Genomic DNA, 27,312 nt, shown 5'->3' on the forward strand with positions numbered 1-27,312 from the left:
CTGGCTGATCGGCAGCAATAACCTGAACCAAACATTTCCTGTAGTTGCAGATCAGACCTGAACAACGGTCAGGAGGAATTTTGGGCCGTTCCTCTTTACAAATATGTGTCAGTTCAGTGATATTCTTGGAGTATCTGGGGTGAATCGCTCTCTTGAGGTCATGCTACAGCAACTCAGTTGGGTAGAAGTCAGGACTCCAGAAGGTATATTTTCTTCTGAAGAAGAAGATTTACTTCTGTGCTTTGGGTCATTGTCCTGTTGCATCACCCATCTTCTGTTGAGCTTCCACTGGCGGACAGATGGCCTTACATTCTCCTGCAAAATCTCATGATAAACTTTGGAATCCATGTTTCCATTGATGATTGCAACACTTCCAGGCACTGAGGCAGAGAAGCAGCCCCAAACCATGATGCCCCCTCCACCATACCTCACAATTGGGATGAGATTTAGATGTTGGTTTGCTGTGCCTATTTTCCCTCCACACAAAAGGTTGCGTGTTCCTTTCAAACAACTCAACTTTGGTTTCATCTGTCCACAGAATATTTTGCTAGTAGTGCTGCGGAACATCCAGGCACTCTTGCAAATTTCAAACGCAGCCGTGTTTTTTTGGACAGCAGTGGCTTCCTCTGTGGTGTCCTCCATTCTTGTTTAGTGTTTTCTTTATCGTAGACTTGTCATCAGAGATGTTAGCATGTTCCAGAGATTTCTGTAAGTCTTCAGCTGACACTCTAGGATCCTACTTAACCTCATTGAGCATTCTGCTCTGCGCTTGTGCAGTTGTGTTTGCAGGATGGCCACTCTTAGGACGACTAGCAACAGTGCTGAAATTTCTCCATTTATGTAGACGTGTTTCTGTGCAACGTCATCACCGAGGTGCGCGCGCAACCAGGGAGCAGAAAGCAGCAGTTCGGCGTATCAGTTTATAGAACATATCTAGCTGCAGAGTTGGGGAAATAACTTGGGGAAATTGTAATGAGTCATTTTTTACTCATTACTCATTTAAAAAGTAACAACATTACTTTAATTAACACTGGGTATTAAAAGTAAATAGTCACGTTACTCGTTACGTTACAATGACTTTCAACCACCGCACCCCGTCCTAAAAGTGACGGGAAACATGTTCAGCAGCGCATTTTAGAAATGAATCCACTTTACTGGAACAATAATTAACCCGAGGAGTCAACAAGCAGACGAACTGAAAACACTGCAGCCTCTCAGACCTGAGGATTCTGGATCATGTATGATATTTAACAATAATAAAAAATAAAATAAATAAAATATAATAAATAAATAACAAAGTTGCCCCCTGGCTGCACATCCAGGAGTGTCTGTATACAAGAAACCCGTCCATACAATTTGTCTTACCATGGACTGAACATCAAGGCTTTTGGAGATTGTAACCCAGCTTCATGCAAGTCAACAGTTCTTAATCTGAGGTCTTCTGTGAGCTCTTTTGTTCGAGGCATGGTTCACATCAGGCAATGCTTCATGAGAATAGCAAAGTTAAAATCAGTGTGTTTTAATTGGGCAGGGCAGCTCTAACCAACACCTCCAATCTCGTCTCATTGACTGGACTCCACTTGACTTTTGGAGAAGTCATTAGCCTAAGGGTTCACATGCTTTTTCCACCTTGCACTGTGAATGTCAATAAAAACATGCGATTATTTGTGTGGTACTAGTTTAAGCAGACTGTGTTTTTCTGTTGTTGGGACTTAGATGATGATTAGATCACATTTTATGACCAATTTATGGAGAAATCCAGGTCATTCCAAAGGGTTCACGTATTTTCCCTGCAGCTGTATATAATCATATATTTTAGTACACATCTAAGAAAATATGGCAAAGACCCTCAAACACATTACAAATCTTACATCAGGGCTCAGATGAAAAATCTTTTTGGGTTAGCTAAAGATAATAAATCAACCGTACCTTTAGATGTTTGTCGTGTTCACAGGGAGAGGACGGAAAGGACAAGAAGAAACTGTGTTTGAATTTGTTGAAGTTGTTTTGGTGTTATTGTAGAAGCAGGTGTCATGTGTAATATGGTATTAGGTTACTTTACATTTAAATGAGTAAATGTAATGTAAATGCAGTGAGTCTTATCCTCTGCTCCATCGTTATAACGTTAGTTTGCTGTCCATGTAGAGTGAAGTAGATTCATTAGGAAAGTTAATTAACTTGACGCCGGTTTCGCGAATTCGCATCACACCTCTTCCTTGCAGACTGCAAGCCAAGATAGCGCATGGATTCCCCCGATGCCTGTTGGTGCATATTCAATACGTACCAGGAACCTTTTACAGGCCCTGGTTTCTCGTTAATGCCTGTTGTCACTAATTTGCATCGTACCTACACATACCTGAATTTATATCTTTTCTATGTTCTATAGACAAAATAACAATCTTCACTTAATTTAACATCAGCTTGAAAGCAAATGAAAACACAAATTATTTTTTTTATTTTTTCATTGTAAAACAATTCAGGCGTTAAGGGGTTAATAACGGTACAATCTTTTAGTGGATTCAGGTAATGTAAGGGTGCAGTGACAAAAATAACTTTGTGATAAAAAGCTTCAAACCGTTTCAGCAGAGTTTGCTGATTATACAACACATAAAAAAGCACATGAACACAACTCGGGACAGGGGACTATCCGAGGAGCGCCTGAATGCAGCATTAAACAAGTTTTCTCGGCCGGTTGTCGTTTTTCCCATCCTTTCCCCTGCGCCCTGAACGCCTCCTGACGTTGACGGACAGCTGCAGGGTGTCGGGTCGCCGCGGTGGGCGGGGCTTCGTGTTGCTCAACATGGCTGCGCCCTGCACGGATCAACAGGTCTGAAGGTAGCAGAGTTTCTTTCTGGACTCAAAGTTACTTTTAAATGTTTGTTGTTTAGTTTTAAAAACCGCCTCTGCTCGTTTTCCGAGCAGCGGAAGTTACCGAGCAGCTGTAGGCGGGAAAATAAGGCTGTCAGCTTTAATAAGACTCAAACAACAGGCAGCTCAGCTGTTAGCATGTTAGCATGTCAGCTGTTAAAGTAGCCGTTAGCTTTGATCTCACTTTGTAACTACGTGTTTGTCTGTAATTGTGACGTCACCTTACTGTTACATAACCGCGGTGACGTCAGAGGGAGAAATGACGTAACAGGCGGTCAGTGCACGCAAAGGCTCACAGAATACTGCAACGGTCAGCAGTACTACTGAAGTACAAGTACATAACTGTACAAATACAAGTACAGCATCAGTATTTGTGTTCAGTTGAAGTACAGACGTGTTAAATGTTAAGTGTACTTTAAAGTATCAGAGTAGTAACCTGTAGTATTATTAAACAGCACCTGTCTCCATCAGGCCGTTAAAAGTTAAAGTTAAAAGGTTAAAAGTTCTGCAGGATTATCATGTTGCGACCTGCGGTGGTGGAAAGTAACTCTTGTACATTACTTGTGTATTTGTATTTACTGCGCCACATCTCAGAGGGAAATATTCCTACTTTTTACTGTCTGGTTGGTGTTTCTGCTTATTATGAAGTCATTTCTTGGAGAAACTTCAGATGTTTTATTTCACTGAAATCTGAACAACCTGAGCTGAAAGGTGATAAAGTCAGTCAACACAATTATAAAGTGCGAGACGAGACACTCGGCTCACGAGACGAGACCAGGATGTTCTGCACCGCTTTAAGGTGGAAATGTAACAGAATGTAAGTCAGTGCTGCTCAGATCTGTTTCTGCTGTAGATCAACTTATATCATCCCTGCTGAGCCAGGATTCAGTCTTCCCTCCTCTTTGTGTCTCTGTTTGGGGAAGAGACCTCTTTAAATGTGACTGTGGCTCCTTTTCACCTCGATGAGAAAAGAATTTTAATTCAGTGAGAAAATATTCTCAAAAGTGAGAATATTACCAGCTGTGAAAGTATCAGGCATGTTTGTCTTATTATTATTATAATAAGTAAAATATAATTAATATGACTTTTATATGTGGCTATTTTACGCTTCACACAACAGCTGTTTGTGACCTGACCTTTGTTTTCTCCGTGAGAGGGAAGAATTTGGAAAAGTTGCGTGGTGCTGCAGAGCCCCCCCCCCGCTGCAGTACTGCATGGATCATGCGTTATATCCCGGCAGACGGAGCGATCACGAACCGTTTACAGCGCGTTGGCCGTACTAGCGACACAACGAGAGAGGGAGCGGCGGCGTGACCGGTCATCTCTGGCTGTATAAAGTCTGACGTCTGTGTTACATCAGAAAACTTCTCAGACTGTGAGGTGACGTCTTCAGGTGTCCTGGTTTTGTCCAACAACTGTTCAGAACCCGAACAGGTTCAGTTTACTGGTAGAAAGCAGATTAAAGTAGCAGGAACACCTGGATCAAGGTGAAGGACAGACGTGTCCCTGGTGGAGGACACACCTGAGTGTGTGTGTGTGTCTGCAGGTGTTCATCATGTCCAGGGAGCAGGTGAGTATCAGTGAGCTCCTGCTCTCATTGGACAGTTCAGAGCTGCAGGAGGCGGAGCAAGTCAGAGCAGCGGTCAACCAGCAGCTGAGTACAGGTGAGTTTACCTTTCTGTCCTCCTGTCTCCACCTGTCTGGACCTGTCTCATTGCAATGTATTGTGGGTAACTGCGCGAGACGCCGGGTGCCCCCTGTGTGGACTTCACTGTGACCTGTAGTTTCTCCTGTCAGACAGAGGAGGTGCTGTCCTCTCCTCCCTGGTGGAGTACTACCTGGATTCGTCCTCCTCTCAGGCAGTTCTCCTCCTGTCCTCCGTCAGAGAGGCTCATCACAAGGTCAGCTGACTCTCACGCTGTAACTGTCCGTTCATGTATTACACGTTGTACTGAAACACAAAGTACTGAAACACGATGTACTGAAACACGACGTGCTGAAACACAAAGTACTGAAACACAAAGTACTGAAACACGATGTACTGAAACACGTTGTACTGAAACACGTTGTACTGAAACACGACGTACTGAAACACAAAGTACTGAAACACAAAGTACTGAAACACGATGTACTGAAACACAAAGTACTGAAACACGATGTACTGAAACACGATGTACTGAAACACGATGTACTGAAACACGTTGTACTGAAACACGTTGTACTGAAACACAAAGTACTGAAACACGATGTACTGAAACACAAAGTACTGAAACACAAAGTACTGAAACACAAAGTACTGAAACACGATGTACTGAAACACAAAGTACTGAAACACAAAGTACAGAAACACAAAGTACTGAAACACGTTGTACTGAAACACGATGTACTGAAACACAAAGTACTGAAACACAAAGTACTGAAACACGATGTACTGAAACACAAAGTACAGAAACACAAAGTACAGAAACACAAAGTACAGAAACACAAAGTACTGAAACACGACGTCCTGAAACACGACGTCCTGAAACACGACGTACTGAAACACGTTGTACTGAAACACGTTGTACTGAAACACGATGTACTGAAACACGATGTACTGAAACACAAAGTACTGAAACACTGAAACACGACGTACTGAAACACGACGTACTGAAACACGTTGTACTGAAACACGTTGTACTGAAACACGATGTACTGAAACACAAAGTACTGAAACACGTTGTACTGAAACACGATGTACTGAAACACGATGTACTGAAACACGTAGTACTGAAACACTGAAACACGACGTACTGAAACACGACGTACTGAAACACGTTGTACTGAAACACGTTGTACTGAAACACGATGTACTGAAACACAAAGTACTGAAACACGTTGTACTGAAACACGTTGTACTGAAACACTGAAACACGACGTACTGAAACACGTTGTACTGAAACACGTTGTACTGAAACACGTTGTACTGAAACACTGAAACACGTTGTACTGAAACACGTTGTACTGAAACACTGAAACACGTTGTACTGAAACACGATGTACTGAAACACAAAGTACTGAAACACAAAGTACTGAAACACAAAGTACTGAAACACAAAGTACTGAAACACTGAAACACGACGTACTGAAACACGACGTACTGAAACACGACGTACTGAAACACGTTGTACTGAAACACGTTGTACTGAAACACTGAAACACGACGTACTGAAACACGACGTACTGAAACACGTTGTACTGAAACACGTTGTACTGAAACACGTTGTACTGAAACACGTTGTACTGAAACACGACGTACTGAAACACGTTGTACTGAAACACGTTGTACTGAAACACGATGTACTGAAACACGACGTACTGAAACACGACGTACTGAAACACGTTGTACTGAAACACGTTGTACTGAAACACGATGTACTGAAACACAAAGTACTGAAACACAAAGTACTGAAACACTGAAACACAAAGTACTGAAACACGACGTACTGAAACACGTTGTACTGAAACACGTTGTACTGAAACACGATGTACTGAAACACGTTGTACTGAAACACGTTGTACTGAAACACGTTGTACTGAAACACTGAAACACGACGTACTGAAACACGTTGTACTGAAACACGTTGTACTGAAACACGTTGTACTGAAACACGTTGTACTGAAACACTGAAACACGTTGTACTGAAACACGTTGTACTGAAACACTGAAACACGTTGTACTGAAACACGATGTACTGAAACACAAAGTACTGAAACACAAAGTACTGAAACACAAAGTACTGAAACACTGAAACACGACGTACTGAAACACGACGTACTGAAACACGACGTACTGAAACACGACGTACTGAAACACGTTGTACTGAAACACGTTGTACTGAAACACTGAAACACGACGTACTGAAACACGTTGTACTGAAACACGACGTACTGAAACACGTTGTACTGAAACACGTTGTACTGAAACACGTTGTACTGAAACACGACGTACTGAAACACGTTGTACTGAAACACGTTGTACTGAAACACGACGTACTGAAACACGACGTACTGAAACACGACGTACTGAAACACGAAGTACTGAAACACGTTGTACTGAAACACGTTGTACTGAAACACGACGTACTGAAACACGACGTACTGAAACACGTTGTACTGAAACACGATGTACTGAAACACGTTGTACTGAAACACGTTGTACTGAAACACGATGTACTGAAACACAAAGTACTGAAACACAAAGTACTGAAACACGACGTACTGAAACACGTTGTACTGAAACACGTTGTACTGAAACACGTTGTGCTGAAACACGTTGTACTGAAACACGACGTACTGAAACACGTTGTGCTGAAACACGTTGTGCTGAAACACGACGTACTGAAACACGTTGTACTGAAACACGACGTGCTGAAACACAAAGTACTGAAACACAAAGTGCTGAAACACGATGTACTGAAACACGTACTGAAACACGATGTACTGAAACACAAAGTACTGAAACACAAAGTACTGAAACACTGAAACACGACGTACTGAAACACTGAAACACGACGTACTGAAACACGACGTACTGAAACACGTTGTACTGAAACACGTTGTACTGAAACACGATGTACTGAAACACAAAGTACTGAAACACAAAGTACTGAAACACGTTGTACTGAAACACTGAAACACGACGTACTGAAACACGACGTACTGAAACACGTTGTACTGAAACACGTTGTACTGAAACACGTTGTACTGAAACACTGAAACACGTTGTACTGAAACACGTTGTACTGAAACACGTTGTACTGAAACACTGAAACACGTTGTACTGAAACACGTTGTACTGAAACACGTTGTACTGAAACACTGAAACACGTTGTACTGAAACACGTTGTACTGAAACACGATGTACTGAAACACAAAGTACTGAAACACAAAGTACTGAAACACGTTGTACTGAAACACTGAAACACGACGTACTGAAACACGACGTACTGAAACACGTTGTACTGAAACACGTTGTACTGAAACACGACGTACTGAAACACGACGTACTGAAACACGACGTACTGAAACACGTTGTACTGAAACACGTTGTACTGAAACACGACGTACTGAAACACGTTGTACTGAAACACGTTGTACTGAAACACGACGTACTGAAACACGACGTACTGAAACACGACGTACTGAAACACGATGTACTGAAACACGACGTACTGAAACACGTTGTACTGAAACACGTTGTACTGAAACACGATGTACTGAAACACGTTGTACTGAAACACGACGTACTGAAACACGTTGTGCTGAAACACGTTGTACTGAAACACGACGTACTGAAACACGTTGTACTGAAACACGTTGTGCTGAAACACGTTGTGCTGAAACACGTACTGAAACACGACGTACTGAAACACGTTGTGCTGAAACACGTTGTACTGAAACACGACGTACTGAAACACGTTGTACTGAAACACGACGTCCTGAAACACGACGTCCTGAAACACGACGTCCTGAAACACGATATACTGAAACACGATGTACTGAAACACGATGTACTGAAACACGATGTACTGAAACACAATGTACTGAAACACAGTGTACTGAAACACAAAGTACTGAAACACAAAGTACTGAAACACAAAGTACTGAAACACGACGTGCTGAAACACAAAGTACTGAAACACAAAGTACTGAAACACAAAGTACTGAAACATGATTTACTCTTCCTTCAGCCCCTGTTGGAGAAGCTGAATGAGTCTCTGAGCCGACCCGGGACCAGACTGGCTGGTCTTACCCTGCTGGGTCACCTGATCCAGAAACAGCCTCCCTGGGTTCATCACATCAGCCGCTCGGCTCTGCTGGCCTCCCTGCTGCGCTGCCTCAAGGTACTCATACTAATACTTATACTAATACTAATACACAGCAGACTGTGTATGTGGATATAAATGTCTCAGTCTAAGGTAATAGAAACACAACGGTTCGTTCTGTAAGGTCTTTATACACCACTGTAAACATAGTTATGGATATTATATTCCGGCGGGCCGCCTGCGGGCCGTCAGGTCCTGGCGGCAGCTTGCGGTCTGTGCACACAGCTGATATGTTAACTTCATACTCATATGATCCACCGTCTGAAAGCTAAAATCCTCCTGATTCGACCAATACAAACCACTTCAAGATACAATCACCACAGCGGGTCCAATCAGCGCCTCTGTCAGACCAACCGGTACAATCAAAAGTGACGTGACTCACCTGTGAAGCCTCACAGTAACTTAATCCACCGATCGATTATAATCCAACAGAAACAGGTTTGTAACGTCATCAAAGGTCCAGAAAATCCAATCCAGTAAAAACATCTGCCGGCAGACGCGGCTCGTTTGGCATTATAACCGTAATAACTCTGATTTGAATATAAACAACTACGATAGCTTGTATTCAAATTAGCCGCTGAACTCTGACCTTTCGAGTGACACCAAATCCGACCCAATAGGAGCTCACATGTCCCTTTCACAGCCTACAGCAACCAATGAGAGCCCGCGCTGTAAGGAAGGGCCGGCCCCTGTTATTTCCTGGGTAGGCCGAGCCAATTGTAAGTGTGCCGATGACGGGCACTTTGTGTAGCCAATCAAATTAGATTCATGATCTACCAGCAAAAAAACACGTCTGTTTCGAGCTGCCGGCTGATACGGAGCGACGCAGCAGCAGCCGCCTGCCGTCAAGGGGCGGGGCTTATTTAGAAAAAACATGTGTGATTGTATAGAAGACTATAGTAGAAAATGTTTCTACTTGTCAGCTGATTTATTCCCTCAGTAAACACTTTCCTGATGAGTTTATGGTCTCAGTCGCTAGTTTCAAGTCTTCTTCAACACAGCGTGATGTTCATTTAGTAAATTATGGTCCCATTTAGAGGAACAGAGACCAGGAAGCAGGGGGGGCTTTGCATCTAGCTAACCAATGTAGCTAGCTCCAAACATGGTCACGGAATCCAGAAAACAAGATGGCGACGGCCGTAATGCCAACCTGTAGTCCACAAACCAACGCTGTAATCTGACACCCGCCTCTGAGCGACCTCAGTCCGAGCTGCTTCCTGTTTCCTCAGACAGACACTGACGTGGTGGTCCTGATCACCGGAGTCCTGGTGCTCATCACTCTGCTACCCATGATCCCTCAGGCCGGGAAACAGCACATCTACGACTTCTTCGACGTGTTCGGACGCCTCGCATCCTGGAGCTACAAAAACCCTGGTAACACGCGCTCACACGCTCAACACACTCTCTGGTTGGTCGCTGGGCTGTTCTGATTGGCTGTCCCCTGCAGGTCGTGTACCTGTGGTCCACCTGGTCCACCTCCATGCAGGTGTGTACTCTCTGTTCCACCGTCTGTACGGGATGTTCCCCTGCAACTTCATCTCCTACCTGAGGCTGCACTACAGCATGAAGGAGAACCTGGACACCTTCCAGGAGGTCGTCAAGGTCAGTACAGACCAGCAGAGACCAGCAAAGACTTCTAGAGACCAGCAGAGACCTTTTAAAGACTAGTAAAGACCAGAAGAGATCACTACAGACCAGTAGACACCACTACAGACCAGCAGTGACCTGTACAGACCGGCAGTGACCTGTACAGACCGGCAGTGACCAGTATAGACTAGCAGAGACCACTACAGATCAACAGAAACCTGTACAGACCAGCATAGTCCAGTACAGACCAGCAGACACCACTACAGACCAGCAGACACCCCTACAGATCAACAGAAATAGGCCAGCACAGGCCAGCACATAACTTTACAGACCAGCAGAGACCAGCTAAGACCTGTACGGACCAGTACAGATTGTACAGACCAGAAGAGACTTGTAGAGATCTGTACAGGCCAGCACATACCTTTACAGACCAGCAGAGACCAGCTAAGACCTGTACGGACCAGTACAGATTGTACAGACCAGAAGAGACTTGTAGAGATCTGTACAGGCCAGCACATACCTTTACAGACCAGCTAAGACCTGTATGGACCGGTGAAAACCAGTACAGATTGTACAGACCAGCAGAGACCTGTAGAAACTAGCAGAGACCAGTACAGACCTGTAGAGAGCAGCAGAAACAGCACAGACCTCTAGAGACTTGTAGAGACCACTACCAACCAGCAGACACCACTACAGACCAGTAGACACCCCTACAGATCAGCAGAGACCTGCACAGGCCAGCACATAACCTTACAGACCAGCGCAGACCAGTACAGATTGTACAGACCAGAAGAGACTTGTAGAGACCACGAGTCGTCATAACGATGTACCGAAGGATATGTCCAACTAATAACGCTGAAGCATACAGCAGATCTCACACAGGTACAGGCTGGTTCTCATCGTCACAGACCGACCCCCTTCACCTTCCTGACTTTACGGGGAGGATCGAGGTGACGCACATCACCATAATGCAAATAAACACTACAGCTCTATGAACCGCTTCCTGTTCTCTAGTCAAGGTCCAGGTTTGTCCGTTTTTATATCAGGAAGTGGTAGTGCCACAGAGCTCTGGGTGACCACGCCCACATGTCCTCGACCTGCCGAACTGCCTCGACACCTGTAGTAGCTCCCCACAGCAGGAAGTGAGAGACAGACAGGTGGCCCCGCCCCCAAATCAGGACAGGTGTTTAACTGTCTCTCTGTCTGTCTTTGGCTCTCAGCCCATGTTGGAACATGTCAGGGTTCACCCCGAGTTGGTCACAGGGACTCAGGACTATGAGCTGGACCCGTCCAGGTGAGTACACAGTTAACACACACCTGAGTCGACTGGGTTCAGTCTACCCCCGAATAATAGATGAGGACAGAAAACATGGATTTTCAAAATAAAATACAGAACTACTGACTTCCTGTCTCGTCTCAGGTGGAGGCGTTACGAAGTCCATGACATCGTGATCGAGTGCTCCAGAGTGTCCCTGGATCCTCTGGAGTCATCCTGTGAGGAGGACATTTACTCCTCTCTGAGAGACCCTCCTCCCTCTAACTCCCCCTCCTCCTCACCCAGACCTCCCCCACATTCCTCCCCCCTCCCTTACCTGAACCTCACCTCAGAGAGCAGCTCAGGTAACGCACACACCTAGTAGTCAACGAGTAGTCAACGAGTAGTCAACGAGTAACTAAAGAGTAGTCAACGAATAGTCGAGTAGTCAATGAGTAGTCATCGGTAGTCAACGAGTAACTAACGAGTAGTCAACGAGTAGTCAACGAGTAACTAACGAGTAGTCAACGAGTAGTCAACGAGTAGTCAACGAGTAGTCAACGAGTAATCGAGTAGTCAACGAGTAATCGAGTAGTCAACGAGTAGTCAACGAGTAGTCAACGAGTAGTCAACGAGTAATCAACGAGTAACTAAAGAGTAGTCAACGAGTAGTCAACGAGTAACTAACGAGTAACTAACGAGTAGTCAACGAGTAGTCAACGAGTAATCGAGTAGTCAACGAGTAACCAACGAGTAGTCAACGAGTAACCAACGAGTAACCAACGAGTAGTCAACGAGTAACCAACGAGTAGTCAACGAGTAGTCAACGAGTAGTCAACGAGTAATCAACGAGTAGTCAACGAGTAATCAACGAGTAACCAACGAGTAGTCAACGAGTAATCGAGTAATCAACGAGTAGTCAACGAGTAATCAAAGAGTAGTCAACGAGTAATCAAAGAGTAGTCAACGAGTAATCAAAGAGTAGTCAACGAGTAATCAAGTATTCAACGAGTAGTCAACGAATAATCGAGTAGTCAACGAGTAATCAACAAGTAGTCAACGAGTAGTCAACGAGTAATCGAGTAGTCAACGAGTAGTCAACGAGTAGTCAACGAGGAGTCAACGAGTAACCAACGAGTAACCAACGATTAGTCAACGAGTAATCAACGAGTAGTCAACGCGTAATCAACGAGTAGTCAACGAGGAGTCAACGAGTAACCAGCGAGTAACCAACGATTAGTCAATGAGTAATCAACGAGTAATCAACGAGTAGTCAACGAGTAGTCAACGAGTAGCCAACGAGTATTCAACGAGTAATCAACGAGTAATCAACGAGTAGCCAACGAGTAGTCAACGAGTAATCAAAGAGTAGTCAACGAGTAATCGAGTAGTCAACGAGTAGTCAACGAATAATCGAGTAGTCAACGAGTAACCAACGAGTAGTCAACGAGTAACCAACGAGTAATCAACGAGTAACCAACGATTAGTCAACGAGTAATCAACGAGTAACCAACGAGTAATCAACGAGTAGTCAACGAGTAACCAACGAGTAATCAACGAGTAATCGAGTAATCAACGAGTAGACAACGAGTAATTGAGTAGTCAACGAGTAGTCAACGAGTAGTCAACGAGTAATCAACGAGTAGTCAACGAGTAGTCAACGAGTAATCGAGTAATCAACGAGCAGTCAACGAGTAGCCAACGAGTAGTCAACGAGTAGTCAACGAGTAGTCAACGAGTAGCCAAAGAGTAGCCAACGAGTAGTCAACAAGTAATCGAGTAGTCAACAAGTAATCAACAAGTAGTCAACGAGCAATCAACGAGTAGTTAACGAGTAGTCAACGAGTAATCAACGAGTAGTCAACGAGTAATCGAGTAGTCAACGAGTAATCGAGTAGTCAGTAATCGAGTAGTCAACGAGTAGTCAACGAGTAATCGAGTAGTCAGTAATCGAGTAGTCAACGAGTAGTCAACGAGGACTGCTGAATTAAATGAATATCAACATCTTAGACCTTTTAAACATGAAATGAATTATGTGCTAATTGACAGGAAGTTCAGTCTGTCCTCAGCTGTCTGCACGTCCACCTCAACTGACACTCAACAACTCCTACACACAGGTAAGATCACTCCTTCCCTTCCTCCTTTTTCCTTTCCTTCTTCCTTCCTTCCTTTCCTTCTTCTACCTTTCCACCTTCCTTTCCTCCTTCCTTTGCTTCTTTTTCCTTTAATCCTTCCTTTCATCCTTCCTTCCTTTCATCCGTCCTTCCTTCCTTTCCTCCTCCCTTCATCCTTCTTTTCTTCCTTCCTACCTCCTTCTTTCTTTCTTTCCTCCCTCCCTTACTTACTTCCCATCACTCCTCCCTTCATCCTTCCATTGTTCCTTCCTTCCTTCCTCCCTTCTTTCCTCCTCCCTTCCTCCCTTCCTTCCCATCATTCCTCCCTTCATCCTTCCATTGTTCCAATCTGTCTTTCTTTCCTTACTCCCTTCATTTTCCTCCTCCCTTCCTTCCTTCATCCCTCCCTTCCTTCCCATCATTCCTCCCTTCATCCTTCCATTGTTCCTTCCTTCCTTCTTTCTTTCTTTCCTTCCTTCCTTCATCCCTCCCTTCCTTCCCATCACTCCTCCCTTCATCCTTCCATTGTTCCTTCCTCCCTTCTTTCCTCCTCCCGTCCTTCCTTCCTCCCTCCACTCACACACTGTTTATGTGTTCAGGCTGATGATGTCACATGGAGCCCCTCCTCACAGTGTGGTTTGTCGACGCCCCCTCCTGAACCTGCTGCTACAGGCTCCGCCCACCCTCTGAGCAGGGCCGCCTCCGTCTCAGGTGAGACGCCGTGAGCTGTTAACACACGGGAGTCTGTAAGAAACGGATCAATAACTCATCTGTTTGTCCGTGAACTCTGTTGTGTTTCCAGGTGTGAAATGTCCCTCGCCAGCCTCCGTCCCCTTGACACCGCAGACAGATGAGAACCAACACGGCGGTCTGACTCCGGTTAACAACCGCCAGGTGAGATCAGGACCGCAGGTAGACGTTATGTTCTGGTGTCTTCACTGAGAGGCTTTTATTTTGAAGGATTCTCTCTCTCGTCCTCACAGGTCACAGAGAAGGACGGGTCGTCCCTGCAGCCAATCACAGAGAAGGAGGGAAGAGGCCAGAGTGAAGGTGAGTTGATCACCTAAGACCTGAACCACGAAGCCACAAAGTGCTTCACCTGGTGGAACCATTACTAAAACATCTCTCCTTCCCTCCTACCTTCCTTCCTTTCACCTTCCTTTCATCCTTCCTCCTTCCATCCTACCTCCTTCTTCCTTCCTTCCTCCGTCCTTTTATCCTTACTAACTCATTCCTTCCTACCTCTATCCCTCCTAAACTCCATCTTACCTTCCTTCGTTCCTTCCTGGACTGACTGTTGTACTATTGATCCTCATGTTTCTGTCTGTCTCTCTCCAGAGTCGTCCTCCTCCTCTCAGCCGGTCCTCCTCACCTCCACCCCGGGCCGTGATGAGTCCTCCTCAGGTCCGGCCCTGCCCCTCCATCCCTGCTACATCTCGCTCTGCTTCACCCCCCCTCACCCCTCCACCACCTTCAGCCGATCAGAGGAGGAAGGCTCCGCCCTCCCGCCTGGCCCCGCCCCTCCCTATGAAGCCCTGTTTGAGCTCGCCCTGCCCCGAGCCGCCACGATGTTCATCGGGAAGAAGACGCAGGTAAAGTAAAGAACGAGGTTCACCAGTTTCACATCGTGGATTGATTCTGTCACATCAGCCTCCTGCTTATGAAACAGGAAGTTTATGCTGATTTCCTGAATCAGCTGCGACACTGTTTCCTGTTCGGCTTTACTTATTGTGGTCCGACAGTCTGATTCCCAGGAGCACCTGCTCGTTAGTTAGTTTGTAGAATACCATTTTGAAGCCTCCAGTTTGGCATTTTTGCCTCCACCGTGTTGTTTTTTTGGAACCAGACATGACCATATTTGGACATCTGTAATTCACATTAACTGTGATATTAGCTGGGATGCTAATTTTGGCTAGCAACAAACAGGCTTTAAACAAAAAAGACTTATTGAAAAATGAACAGCCGACTCCTGATAAGCTTTTTCAGCGGCGGATATGAGTCGCCTCTATCCTGATAAACAGGTCACCATGGTAACGATCAAGGTCAATCAGCTTGTAGAGAGAATCGTTCCTGTCAATACAGGGGAGGCTTTACACCTAGCTAACCAAGGTAGTCAAGGCTGTCAATACTCTCTCTTCTATCAAAACCAATAAATCTTCCTGATTACATTTCTAAAGTTTTCGTGGTTTCGTTTTCGTGGTAAAGTTTCAAAAATGCTTCTTTTTAATAAATTAGTTGATAGATCATGTGTAAAGTATTAATCTGTCCTGTCTTGTCGTGTGTCTCTGTGCTGTTGTGCGATGCAGGAGGTGGTGGAGAGAGCAGCGGGGGAGGACGAGAAGGGGGGAGGAGAGGCGGAGGATATGCAGGAGGAGCAGACCTCCGTCTCTCCTCTGAGGGTTTTAGACCAGCTGATCGTCCACGGACACGACGCCCACGAACACCTCCGCAGGAGGTGAGACCGTTAACAGAGAAACTAAACAGCAGTGGACCCAAAATGGAGCCCTGTGGCGCTCCGAGTGATGTAATAACCATACTGTCCTCTGTCATCACTGCGTGTGTGTGCATGTGTGTGCGTGTGTGTGTGTGTGTGTGCGTGTGTGTGTGTGTGTGTGTGTGTGCGTGTGTGTGTGTGGCAGGTTGTCAGCTGTGAATAAGTCGGTGGATCGGAGTCATTTTGGAGGTAAACAGCAGAGCATGAAAAACAAAGGTACCGGAAACTAACACTGAAAACTCATTAACATGATTCATTGATGTTTGTTTGAATTATTGATGAATGTGGAGTCTCTGTTTGGAACCTGATTGTTGAAAATCAGTTTTCTGTTTCTGTTTTCTTTTTGCAGCTGCATGACTTTTATATTTTCTCAGCAGTTAACTCTTTAGCTGGTTTATATTTTCAGGTTTATATTTTTATTAGGTTAAACTTTATTGTCCCCAATGGAAATTTGGCTTGCACACAGTGCAGGGTTGTTGCTTCATATAAAACATCACATTACATCACCTAGAACCTGAGCAGCACTGACCAGGGGCAGTACTTTACTACTAGAGGGAAACATAAAAACATAAATAAAAGGACGTTGTTGGCAACATGGAGCTAAGGTGCTCGTATGTTGCCCCATTGCACCAAGATTATGAGTGAAGTGCTAAAGTGCTCGCATAATTATTGCACATAGCTCGATTTCACATTATTCAGCAGCTTGATGGAGCTTAATGTGGGTTAAGTCCAGTGTTAGGGGTTAAACTCTGAATGGAAGTGAGCTAACTGGTAAGCCACTACTGACCAGACTAATTTGAGCTGCTCATCCGTTCGTCAGCATGTTTTCTAGCTAGCAGCTAAACAACGAGCTACGTCAGAGAATCTGAAATGAATGCTATGACATTGATTGAATATTGGCTTGTAGATGTGATCAGAGCGGGACTCTTATCAAACATGCACAGTTTGATACAGATGTGAGCATGTGCTGTGAAGGTAGAACGACTTCCTGTTTCATGGCATTTCATACAATTTGGTGAAACATGGCCAGGGGAATGCTTTGTAGGAGTTGCTTAAAACTAAAATTTAAGTTTTCCAGCATGTTTAAGCTGCTAAAGAGGCGATTAATCTACAGAAGAAAGAAAAGAAATCCTGTTGTTTGTCTCAGCCTACACCAACAAAGAAGAAGAAACTCAACACAGTGTGACATAGGAACCCCACCGCCAACTAGTGTTTGGGTGGAGTAACTGCAGTGCGACGCAGACACCATCACACATGTAGAAATGCTCACGGCGGCACGTAGCCTACGGCGTCATCTGGTCTTTGGCTTCAGACGCTTATCTTTTCATTCTGGACTTTTAACGTAGCGCCACACAGCAGGTCAACACAGGCGAGCAGCAGCTGTCAGCTTTTAGTTTCCTCTGAGACAGAATGAAATAAAATAAAGGGAAATATTTTGAAGCCAGAAGTTTTTTTCTTATTAAAATTTAGTGAAAGTAATACATTTTACATAATCTCTGAAGTCCAGACTTCCTGCAGGACTTTGAACACATCGCCTTGAGACTGCAGGTGAACGTAAGCGTTGGTGTTACAGGTACTCTGTGTGTGTGTGTGTGTGTGTCAGGCCCCGCCCAGGGGGAGGAGCTTCAGTCCCTCAGGAGCCAGTTGCTGCTGGTCCACAGTCAGCTGCAGTACGAGCGTTTCAAACGCCAACAACACGCCATCAGAAACCGCCGCCTGCTGCGGAGAATCATCAGCGCCACCACGCTGGAGGAGCACGGCGTCGCCATGGTAACGACACTGTCCGATAACGGCAGATTTTATGGATTGAAATTTTTATGTTTGTTTTCTTCTTTCATGAGTTTGTTTAGAATCACGTTGTAATATTTTCCTGATGGTGGCGCCTGTGGTGACCTCTGACCTTTGCTCTAACGCCACCATCAGGACTAACCTCGCATTTAACTGTGACACGTGAAGGACAGTGAACTCTGGAGAATACTTGTGTGTGTTGCAGAAAGGTCAGCTGAGCGCTCAGGACGAAGAGATTCGCTCTCTGAAGACGAGTCTGCAGGAAGAGCAGAGACGATACACACAACTGCAGCAGGACACGCACACACACACGGAGAGGCTGCACACACACGTCCAACAGCTGCTGCTGCAACACCAGGACGAGCAGAGAGACAGGCAGAGGCTGCAGGTACAAGTACACACACAGCAGAGAGACAGGCAGAGGCTGCAGGTACAAGTACACACACAGCAGAGAGACAGGCAGAGGCTGCAGGTACAAGTACACACACAGCAGAGAGACAGGCAGAGGCTGCAGGTACAAGTACACACACAGCAGAGAGACAGGCAGAGGCTGCAGGTACAAGTACACAGCAGAGAGACAGGCAGAGGCTGCAGGTACAAGTACACACACAGCAGAGAGACAGGCAGAGGCTGCAGGTACAAGTACACAGCAGAGAGACAGGCAGAGGCTGCAGGTACAAGTACACACACAGCAGAGAGACAGGCAGAGGCTGCAGGTACAAGTACACACACAGCAGAGAGACAGGCAGAGGCTGCAGGTACAAGTACACACACAGCAGAGAGACAGGCAGAGGCTGCAGGTACAAGTACACACACAGCAGAGAGACAGGCAGAGGCTGCAGGTACAAGTACACACACAGCAGAGAGACAGGCAGAGGCTGCAGGTACAAGTACACACACAGCAGAGAGACAGGCAGAGGCTGCAGGTACAAGTACACACACAGCAGAGAGACAGGCAGAGGCTGCAGGTACAAGTACACACACAGCAGAGAGACAGGCAGAGGCTGCAGGTACAAGTACACACACAGCAGAGAGACAGGCAGAGGCTGCAGGTACAAGTACACACACAGCAGAGAGACAGGCAGAGGCTGCAGGTACAAGTACACACACAGCAGAGAGACAGGCAGAGGCTGCAGGTACAAGTACACACACAGCAGAGAGACAGGCAGAGGCTGCAGGTACAAGTACACACACAGCAGAGAGACAGGCAGAGGCTGCAGGTACAAGTACACACACAGCAGAGAGACAGGCAGAGGCTGCAGGTACAAGTACACACACAGCAGAGAGACAGGCAGAGGCTGCAGGTACAAGTACACAGCAGAGAGACAGGCAGAGGCTGCAGGTACAAGTACACAGCAGAGAGACAGGCAGAGGCTGCAGGTACAAGTACACACACAGCAGAGAGACAGGCAGAGGCTGCAGGTACAAGTACACAGCAGAGAGACAGGCAGAGGCTGCAGGTACAAGTACACACACAGCAGAGAGACAGGCAGAGGCTGCAGGTACAAGTACACACACAGCAGAGAGACAGGCAGAGGCTGCAGGTACAAGTACACAGCAGAGAGACAGGCAGAGGCTGCAGGTACAAGTACACACACAGCAGAGAGACAGGCAGAGGCTGCAGGTACAAGTACACAGCAGAGAGACAGGCAGAGGCTGCAGGTACAAGTACACACACAGCAGAGAGACAGGCAGAGGCTGCAGGTACAAGTACACAGCAGAGAGACAGGCAGAGGCTGCAGGTACAAGTACACACACAGCAGAGAGACAGGCAGAGGCTGCAGGTACAAGTACACAGCAGAGAGACAGGCAGAGGCTGCAGGTACAAGTACACACACAGCAGAGAGACAGGCAGAGGCTGCAGGTACAAGTACACAGCAGAGAGACAGGCAGAGGCTGCAGGTACAAGTACACACACAGCAGAGAGACAGGCAGAGGCTGCAGGTACAAGTACACACACAGCAGAGAGACAGGCAGAGGCTGCAGGTACAAGTACACACACAGCAGAGAGACAGGCAGAGGCTGCAGGTACAAGTACACACACAGCAGAGAGACAGGCAGAGGCTGCAGGTACAAGTACACACACAGCAGAGAGACAGGCAGAGGCTGCAGGTACAAGTACACAGCAGAGAGACAGGCAGAGGCTGCAGGTACAAGTACACACACAGCAGAGAGACAGGCAGAGGCTGCAGGTACAAGTACACAGCAGAGAGACAGGCAGAGGCTGCAGGTACAAGTACACAGCAGAGAGACAGGCAGAGGCTGCAGGTACAAGTACACACACAGCAGAGAGACAGGCAGAGGCTGCAGGTACAAGTACACACACAGCAGAGAGACAGGCAGAGGCTGCAGGTACAAGTACACAGCAGAGAGACAGGCAGAGGCTGCAGGTACAAGTACACACACATCAGAGAGACAGGCAGAGGCTGCAGGTACAAGTACACACACATCAGAGAGACAGGCAGAGGCTGCAGGTACAAGTACACAGCAGAGAGACAGGCAGAGGCTGCAGGTACAAGTACACAGCAGAGAGACAGGCAGAGGCTGCAGGTACAAGTACACACACAGCAGAGAGACAGGCAGAGGCTGCAGGTACAAGTACACAGCAGAGAGACAGGCAGAGGCTGCAGGTACAAGTACACAGCAGAGAGACAGGCAGAGGCTGCAGGTACAAGTACACACACAGCAGAGAGACAGGCAGAGGCTGCAGGTACAAGTACACAGCAGAGAGACAGGCAGAGGCTGCAGGTACAAGTACACAGCAGAGAGACAGGCAGAGGCTGCAGGTACAAGTACACACACAGCAGAGAGACAGGCAGAGGCTGCAGGTACAAGTACACAGCAGAGAGACAGGCAGAGGCTGCAGGTACAAGTACACACACAGCAGAGAGACAGGCAGAGGCTGCAGGTACAAGTACACACACAGCAGAGAGACAGGCAGAGGCTGCAGGTACAAGTACACAGCAGAGAGACAGGCAGAGGCTGCAGGTACAAGTACACACACAGCAGAGAGACAGGCAGAGGCTGCAGGTACAAGTACACAGCAGAGAGACAGGCAGAGGCTGCAGGTACAAGTACACACACAGCAGAGAGACAGGCAGAGGCTGCAGGTACAAGTACACAGCAGAGAGACAGGCAGAGGCTGCAGGTACAAGTACACACACAGCAGAGAGACAGGCAGAGGCTGCAGGTACAAGTACACACACATCAGAGAGACAGGCAGAGGCTGCAGGTACAAGTACACAGCAGAGAGACAGGCAGAGGCTGCAGGTACAAGTACACAGCAGAGAGACAGGCAGAGGCTGCAGGTACAAGTACACACACAGCAGAGAGACAGGCAGAGGCTGCAGGTACAAGTACACAGCAGAGAGACAGGCAGAGGCTGCAGGTACAAGTACACAGCAGAGAGACAGGCAGAGGCTGCAGGTACAAGTACACACACAGCAGAGAGACAGGCAGAGGCTGCAGGTACAAGTACACACACAGCAGAGAGACAGGTAGAGGCTGCAGGTACAAGTACACAGCAGAGAGACAGGCAGAGGCTGCAGGTACAAGTACACGGCAGAGAGACAGGCAGAGGCTGCAGGTACAAGTACACACACAGCAGAGAGACAGGCAGAGGCTGCAGGTACAAGTACACACACAGCAGAGAGACAGGCAGAGGCTGCAGGTACAAGTACACAGCAGAGAGACAGGCAGAGGCTGCAGGTACAAGTACACACACAGCAGAGAGACAGGCAGAGGCTGCAGGTACAAGTACACACACAGCAGAGAGACAGGCAGAGGCTGCAGGTACAAGTACACAGCAGAGAGACAGGCAGAGGCTGCAGGTACAAGTACACAGCAGAGAGACAGGCAGAGGCTGCAGGTACAAGTACACAGCAGAGAGACAGGCAGAGGCTGCAGGTACAAGTACACAGCAGAGAGACAGGCAGAGGCTGCAGGTACAAGTACACACACAGCAGAGAGACAGGCAGAGGCTGCAGGTACAAGTACACAGCAGAGAGACAGGCAGAGGCTGCAGGTACAAGTACACACACAGCAGAGAGACAGGCAGAGGCTGCAGGTACAAGTACACACACAGCAGAGAGACAGGCAGAGGCTGCAGGTACAAGTACACAGCAGAGAGACAGGCAGAGGCTGCAGGTACAAGTACACAGCAGAGAGACAGGCAGAGGCTGCAGGTACAAGTACACAGCAGAGAGACAGGCAGAGGCTGCAGGTACAAGTACACAGCAGAGAGACAGGCAGAGGCTGCAGGTACAAGTACACACCAAAGCGTACTGAGACCTGCCTGTGCTGTGATTGGCTCTTTCAGAGCGAGCTTCAGGAGTGTCAGAGCAGGTTGAGGGATCTGGAGGCGGAGCTACAGAAGGCCAATAACAAGGCTTACAATGCTGAACACCAGCTGACTCAGCTGTCACTCAAGGTGAGGAGAGCTCCTATTGGCTGCTGCAGCAGAAAGTTCACCGCTGTAGAGTTTTTATACCTGCTGAGGAGGTTTTAGGATTTGGCACGTGACATAAGGTGTGCGTGCGTGCGTGCGTGTGTGCGTGCGCGTGTGTGTGTGTGTGTGTGTGTGTGTGTGTGTGTGTGTGTGTGTGTGTGTGTTCCAGCTGTGCAGCAGTGAGCAGCTGCAGCAACACATCTTCCTGTTGGACCAGCAGCTCGTCCTGCTGAGAGAAGCTAACAGAGGTCTGACAGAACAGCTGGAGGCGGGAGAGACACACCCCCACACGGTGAGGACACGCACACACCTGTAACCGCTCTGTCCACCCGGTCTCAGTCTGTGTCCCTGAAGGCATCTGAGACCTGACTGACCCGGGTGCTGTTCCCAGTCTCAGTCTCGTCCCTGTGTGTTGTTCAGGAGGCGTCCATGCTGCAGTGCAGTGTGGGTAAGGAGTACCAGCGGCTGAAGGACAGCGACGTCCAGCAGAGACAGAAGCTGGAAGCGGCCAATCACAGGATAGCGGAGCTGGAGAACCAGCTGGCCAAGAGAGACCAGCTGATCCTGGATCAGAAGAAACTCCAGGAGGACACGAAGGCCCAGAGCAGGTCAGAGCCCGCTCGCTTTGAGTTCACACTGACGAGTATCGCACAACGCCATCGTGGCTTCTTAGCCAAAGGGGAGGGGCCACCAACTGTTTTTAAACTTGTGTGACCTGCGTTTATTTGTCACAAAAGGCCAGAAAAGGGGGCAGGCGGCTGTTTGGGACTCTGCTGTTAATAGAAGTTTTACGGTATTTACGGCAGATCATGTTTCTGTTTTATTTTAGGCGTCTGGGCCCCACGTCTAGGGGGCGGGTTTCATGTGCACAACTACTTTCGATGTTTATTTTTAGTCAGGCGCCAGCCGGGGTGAACCTGACAAGTCGTCAAGTCACACCCAGACAGGATGTTCGCAACACAGCAACATACAAAATAAAATCCTGAATAAAATCGCACACAGAGAAACCAGTTCTGGAAATATAATGTCAGACATTTTCAAACAAAGCCGGCGCGGTCCAACAACCACTAAATCCAACAACCACTAAATCCAACAACCACTAAATCCAACAACCACTAAATCCAACAACCACTAAATCAACAAACTGCTTGTGCTGGAATGTTAAAGTTCCGCTCTGTGAGGAGCACGTGAACACAGCGTCAGTCCCGTTTACCTTGTTCTTCTTCTGTGATGATATCCACGGGTCTGGGACGTGAATCCGACCCGTTTGTGTGCATCTGTTAAATAGAAAGTTCCACGTAGAACCGAACTTCAGGTGCCTCTGATCGCCGGCAGGTAAGACGCTCTTTGGCTCGAGCCAGCGTCACTTACATGCGACCCGGCGGCCTGCAGTTGCGTTCAGGGCCCCGATAAAACGTGGTTTTCCTCCAAGAATGATGGCGATAATGATCCGATCCGAATGATAAACTGTGTCCTGCTGACTGCGTCTCCGTGTGTCCTGGTTATGAGTGTCACATAGAAACATCATATCCTTGTTTCAGAAACCTGGATAAGACCATGTTCCGGATTTGGTACCTGGGTTTGCTGCCTGGAGTCCTCTAGTTAGAAACCAGGACACTGTGTCATGTAGACACCTGATCCAGGGTTCTGAACCTACATGCAGACGATCAGAAACCTGGGTCCTGTTCTGCTCGTGTGAACGGGGACATGCAGAACCAGGTTTCTGGTGTTCTGGACTCTGGCTGACTTGTTGTGTTTGTGTCAGAGCGGAGCTGTCGGCCTGCGAGAGTCGCTGCGTGGCCCTGAGGAGAGTCACCCAGACGCTGCAGACCGAGATGCTGCACCTGTACAGCCAGGTCCACCTGGACCCCCACAGCCGGCCTCAGGACGTCTGGAGCAGGTAAACCAGTTTGAGTGATGTCACGGGTGTCAGAACCAATCAGAAGAGACAGCTGATGATGTAATGGTCATATTTCTCCCCCTCAGGCCAAACGGCGACACCTTACCGGGTCCTCAGGGTGGCCACAACCTCCCCCCCTCCTCTTCTTCTGTTGGTATTATAAACGGCGTGGAGGCCCTCTCCACCTCCCCCCTGCACCTCCCCTCCTGCCCCTCCCCCCCCCTCTCCCTCTCCCCCATTGACTCCCCCCTCGCCGTCGGCTCCTTCCTGGAGCAGCGTGCACGGCAGCTTTTCAGACCGACCAATCACAGCCAGGGGGAGGAGGAGGAGGAGCAGCAGCAGGAGGGCGTGGAGCAGGGGGACCAAGAGGAGGAGGAGGCCCAGCCAGAGAGCCCTCCTCTGGGTCAGGAGGCGGAGGAGGCCGCCCTCCTCGCTGGCAGCCCTGAGACGGAGCCCCTGAGCCGGGCTTCAGCTCGCGGCCTCCCCGTCTCTGAACCTGCGGCACCTCCCGCAGACCTGACCCTCGCCGTCCGGCAGAGGAGACACGAGCTGAGCATCATGGACTACGACGAGACCCTGCCTGAGTACTGATGGAGGGCTGGAGAGACGGAGGGAGATCAGCTACAGTCCAGGAGCTAGCAGGCTGCTGCTAACAGGCTAGCCACGCTAACAGTCCACATCCTGATCTTTGTCTGTTCGACATCAGGATCTTCAGCCGCCCTTAAGAAGAAAAACTATCTCCGTGCACAGAGTGAACAGAACATGTTCGAGGTCTAAAGACATAAACACCAAACCAAGTGGCACGGTGACATGAATTTATAGTTCTAGACGCTTGGTGACTCCTTGGCTAGTGAAGCTAACTGCTAACACACTTGACACGTGCTAGTGGTAGCCAGCTACAGCGGCCCAGTTCGATATTGTGGCAGCTAACAAGCTACGTAGCTAGCTTAATGGTTAACTGGTGAAGATTCAACATCCTAGCTATCCTAGCTATATCAGCTAACTCATTTTTAGAGTTTCTTAAACCAGAAGATATATGAATTATTGTCTGATGAATTAGTGTTAATATTTTTATCCCGATCTGTTAGCTCTGCTGTGCTGTGAATGAAATGTCTGCTTAAGCGCGACTGAAGGTCCTGAGTTTGGTAGTTGGGTTCATGTCTGGAGGGACGACAACTTTTTGAAGCCAAAAATAAGGGAAGAAAAACATTCACATGGAAATTCAGTTTTTTTGTTAAAATTACAAAGAAGCTAACGGCAGCTGTTAGCTGTAACTTGAAACTGCCTTCCTGTCATGTGCTGCTACAGCAGCGGCAAAACACTAAACGAGATCTGACTTCTGCAATAAACCTTCCTCAGGAATTCAACTGATCACTGCTGTTGTGATTATTCCCAGTACGTGTGTGTGGCTACTAAAGGAGCTGATGCTAACATATTAGCAAACAGTAGGTTGTGGGGTTCCTCGGGGTTCTGTTCTGGGTCCTTTACAGTTTCAGTTTACATGCTAAATGGACTGCTGTCTAGTCTTCTGTCTGACCACTGAAATCATAAGTGGTTTAATTGAATAGTTGTCAACTCTTAATTTATCCTCCAACTATTTTAATTATTAATCGTTCGGAGAGAAAAATGTCCATATTATCTGATTTCAGCTTCTTAGATGTGAATATTTTCTGGTTTCTTTGCTCCTCTGTGACAGTAAACTGAATATCTTTGGGTTGTGGATTAAACAAAACATTTGAGGACGTCCTTTTGGTCGTTGGGAAACACTGATCGACATTTCACCATTTTCTTATATTTTATAAACCAAAGACCTAAATGATTCGACAGATTAATCAATAATGAAAATAATTGTTAGTTGCAGCCCTAGAATTTGGACATGCAGGCTGGAGGACACAGGGATCGAACATCAGGCCTCTTAATTTCTGAAGCTAAATATAAAAACCTTAATTTTTCAATTTCAATTTTATTTATATAGCGCCAAATCACAACAACAGTTATCTCACAGCGCTTTTCATAAAAGAGCAGGTCTAGACCGTACTCTGTGATGATATTTACAGAAGCCCAACAGTTCCCACCAAGAGCAGCACTAGGAGACAGAGGCAAGGAAAAACTTCCTTTTAAGAGGCAGAAACCTCGAGCAGAACCATGGCTCAGGGTGGGCGGCCATCTGCCTCGACCGGTTGGGGTGAAGGAGAGAGAGAGAGAGAGAGAGAGAGGGGAGGGAGGCAGCCTACACAATATACACACAGAGGTACAGACAGTAAAGGTGATGTTGCTATAAACTAAATGAAAAATGGTACAGATATTTATAGTAGTGTTAATGATAACCATCGTAATGTTAATGATTATAATAACAATAATAAAAATAGGACTAGTAACAATAGTCGTTGCAGCAGAGGGTGTCGAGCAGGAACACGGGGGCAGCAGGTGACCCGCAACCACAGATCCAGACTCCACAGCTCCAGAGCCAGAAACACCTGCAGGAAGCGATAGGAGGAGAGAGGAGATTCAATTCAATTCAATTCAATTTTATTTATATAGCGCCAAATCACAACAACAGTTATCTCACAGCGCTTTTCATAAAAGAGCAGGTCTAGACCGTACTCTGTGATGTTATTTACAGAAGCCCAACAGTTCCCACCAAGAGCAGCACTAGGAGACAGAGGCAAGGAAAAACTTCCTTTTAAGAGGCAGAAACCTCGAGCAGAACCATGACTCAGGGTGGGCGGCCATCTGCCTCGACCGGTTGGGGTGAAGGAGAGAGAGAGAGAGAGAGAGAGAGGGGAGGGAGGCAGCCTACACAATATACACACAGAGGTACAGACAGTAAAGGTGATGTTGCTATAAACTAAATGAAAAATGGTACAGATATTTATAGTAGTGTTAATGATAACCATCGTAATGTTAATGATTATAATAACAATAATAAAAATAGGACTAGTAACAATAGTCGTTGCAGCAGAGGGTGTCGAGCAGGAACACGGGGGCAGCA

The 27,312-nt window shown here is 47.1% G+C and overlaps 2 protein-coding genes across 3 annotated transcripts in view; one reads left to right on the forward strand and one right to left on the reverse strand.

Moving 5' to 3' along the window:
• LOC119891504 (scavenger receptor cysteine-rich type 1 protein M160-like) overlaps positions 1-27,312 on the reverse strand; it is a 1,270,577-nt gene that overhangs the window by 1,029,160 nt on the left and 214,105 nt on the right. The gene's annotated exons all lie outside the window — the stretch shown is intronic.
• Positions 2,708-25,692, forward strand: tsc1a (TSC complex subunit 1a). Of its 2 annotated transcripts, none has more exons than XM_038703240.1 (22): positions 2,708-2,835; positions 4,415-4,532; positions 4,666-4,769; positions 8,601-8,753; positions 9,965-10,109; positions 10,183-10,337; positions 11,543-11,616; positions 11,743-11,942; positions 13,627-13,694; positions 14,291-14,402; positions 14,494-14,585; positions 14,675-14,741; positions 15,030-15,283; positions 15,998-16,146; positions 16,331-16,401; positions 17,789-17,955; positions 18,179-18,361; positions 22,292-22,402; positions 22,590-22,712; positions 22,841-23,028; positions 24,186-24,320; positions 24,407-25,692. In XM_038703240.1, exons 2-22 carry the CDS (start codon positions 4,424-4,426, stop codon positions 24,909-24,911), a joined length of 3,165 nt encoding a protein of 1,054 aa, XP_038559168.1. In that variant the 5' UTR covers positions 2,708-2,835; positions 4,415-4,423; the 3' UTR covers positions 24,912-25,692. The 2 variants fall into 2 exon arrangements, with proteins under 2 accessions (XP_038559168.1, XP_038559169.1); XM_038703241.1 differs by having other exon boundaries at positions 16,331-16,374.

The sequence above is a fragment of the Micropterus salmoides genome, unplaced genomic scaffold (assembly GCF_014851395.1).
Source record: "Micropterus salmoides isolate LMB-PRFRI ecotype aquatic unplaced genomic scaffold, ASM1485139v1 Ms_hic_scaffold_7, whole genome shotgun sequence".
NCBI lineage: Eukaryota > Metazoa > Chordata > Actinopteri > Centrarchiformes > Centrarchidae > Micropterus > Micropterus salmoides.

Bases quoted from the DNA above. Each gene is read 5' to 3' on its own strand.
- tsc1a (XM_038703240.1), top strand. From the start codon at position 4,424: ATGTCCAGGGAGCAGGTGAGTATCAGTGAGCTCCTGCTCTCATTGGAC. The intron at 14,403-14,493 runs GTGAGACGCCGT...TTGTGTTTCCAG, and splicing joins CAGGGCCGCCTCCGTCTCAG to GTGTGAAATGTCCCTCGCCA. The intron at 14,586-14,674 runs GTGAGATCAGGA...TCGTCCTCACAG, and splicing joins CTCCGGTTAACAACCGCCAG to GTCACAGAGAAGGACGGGTC.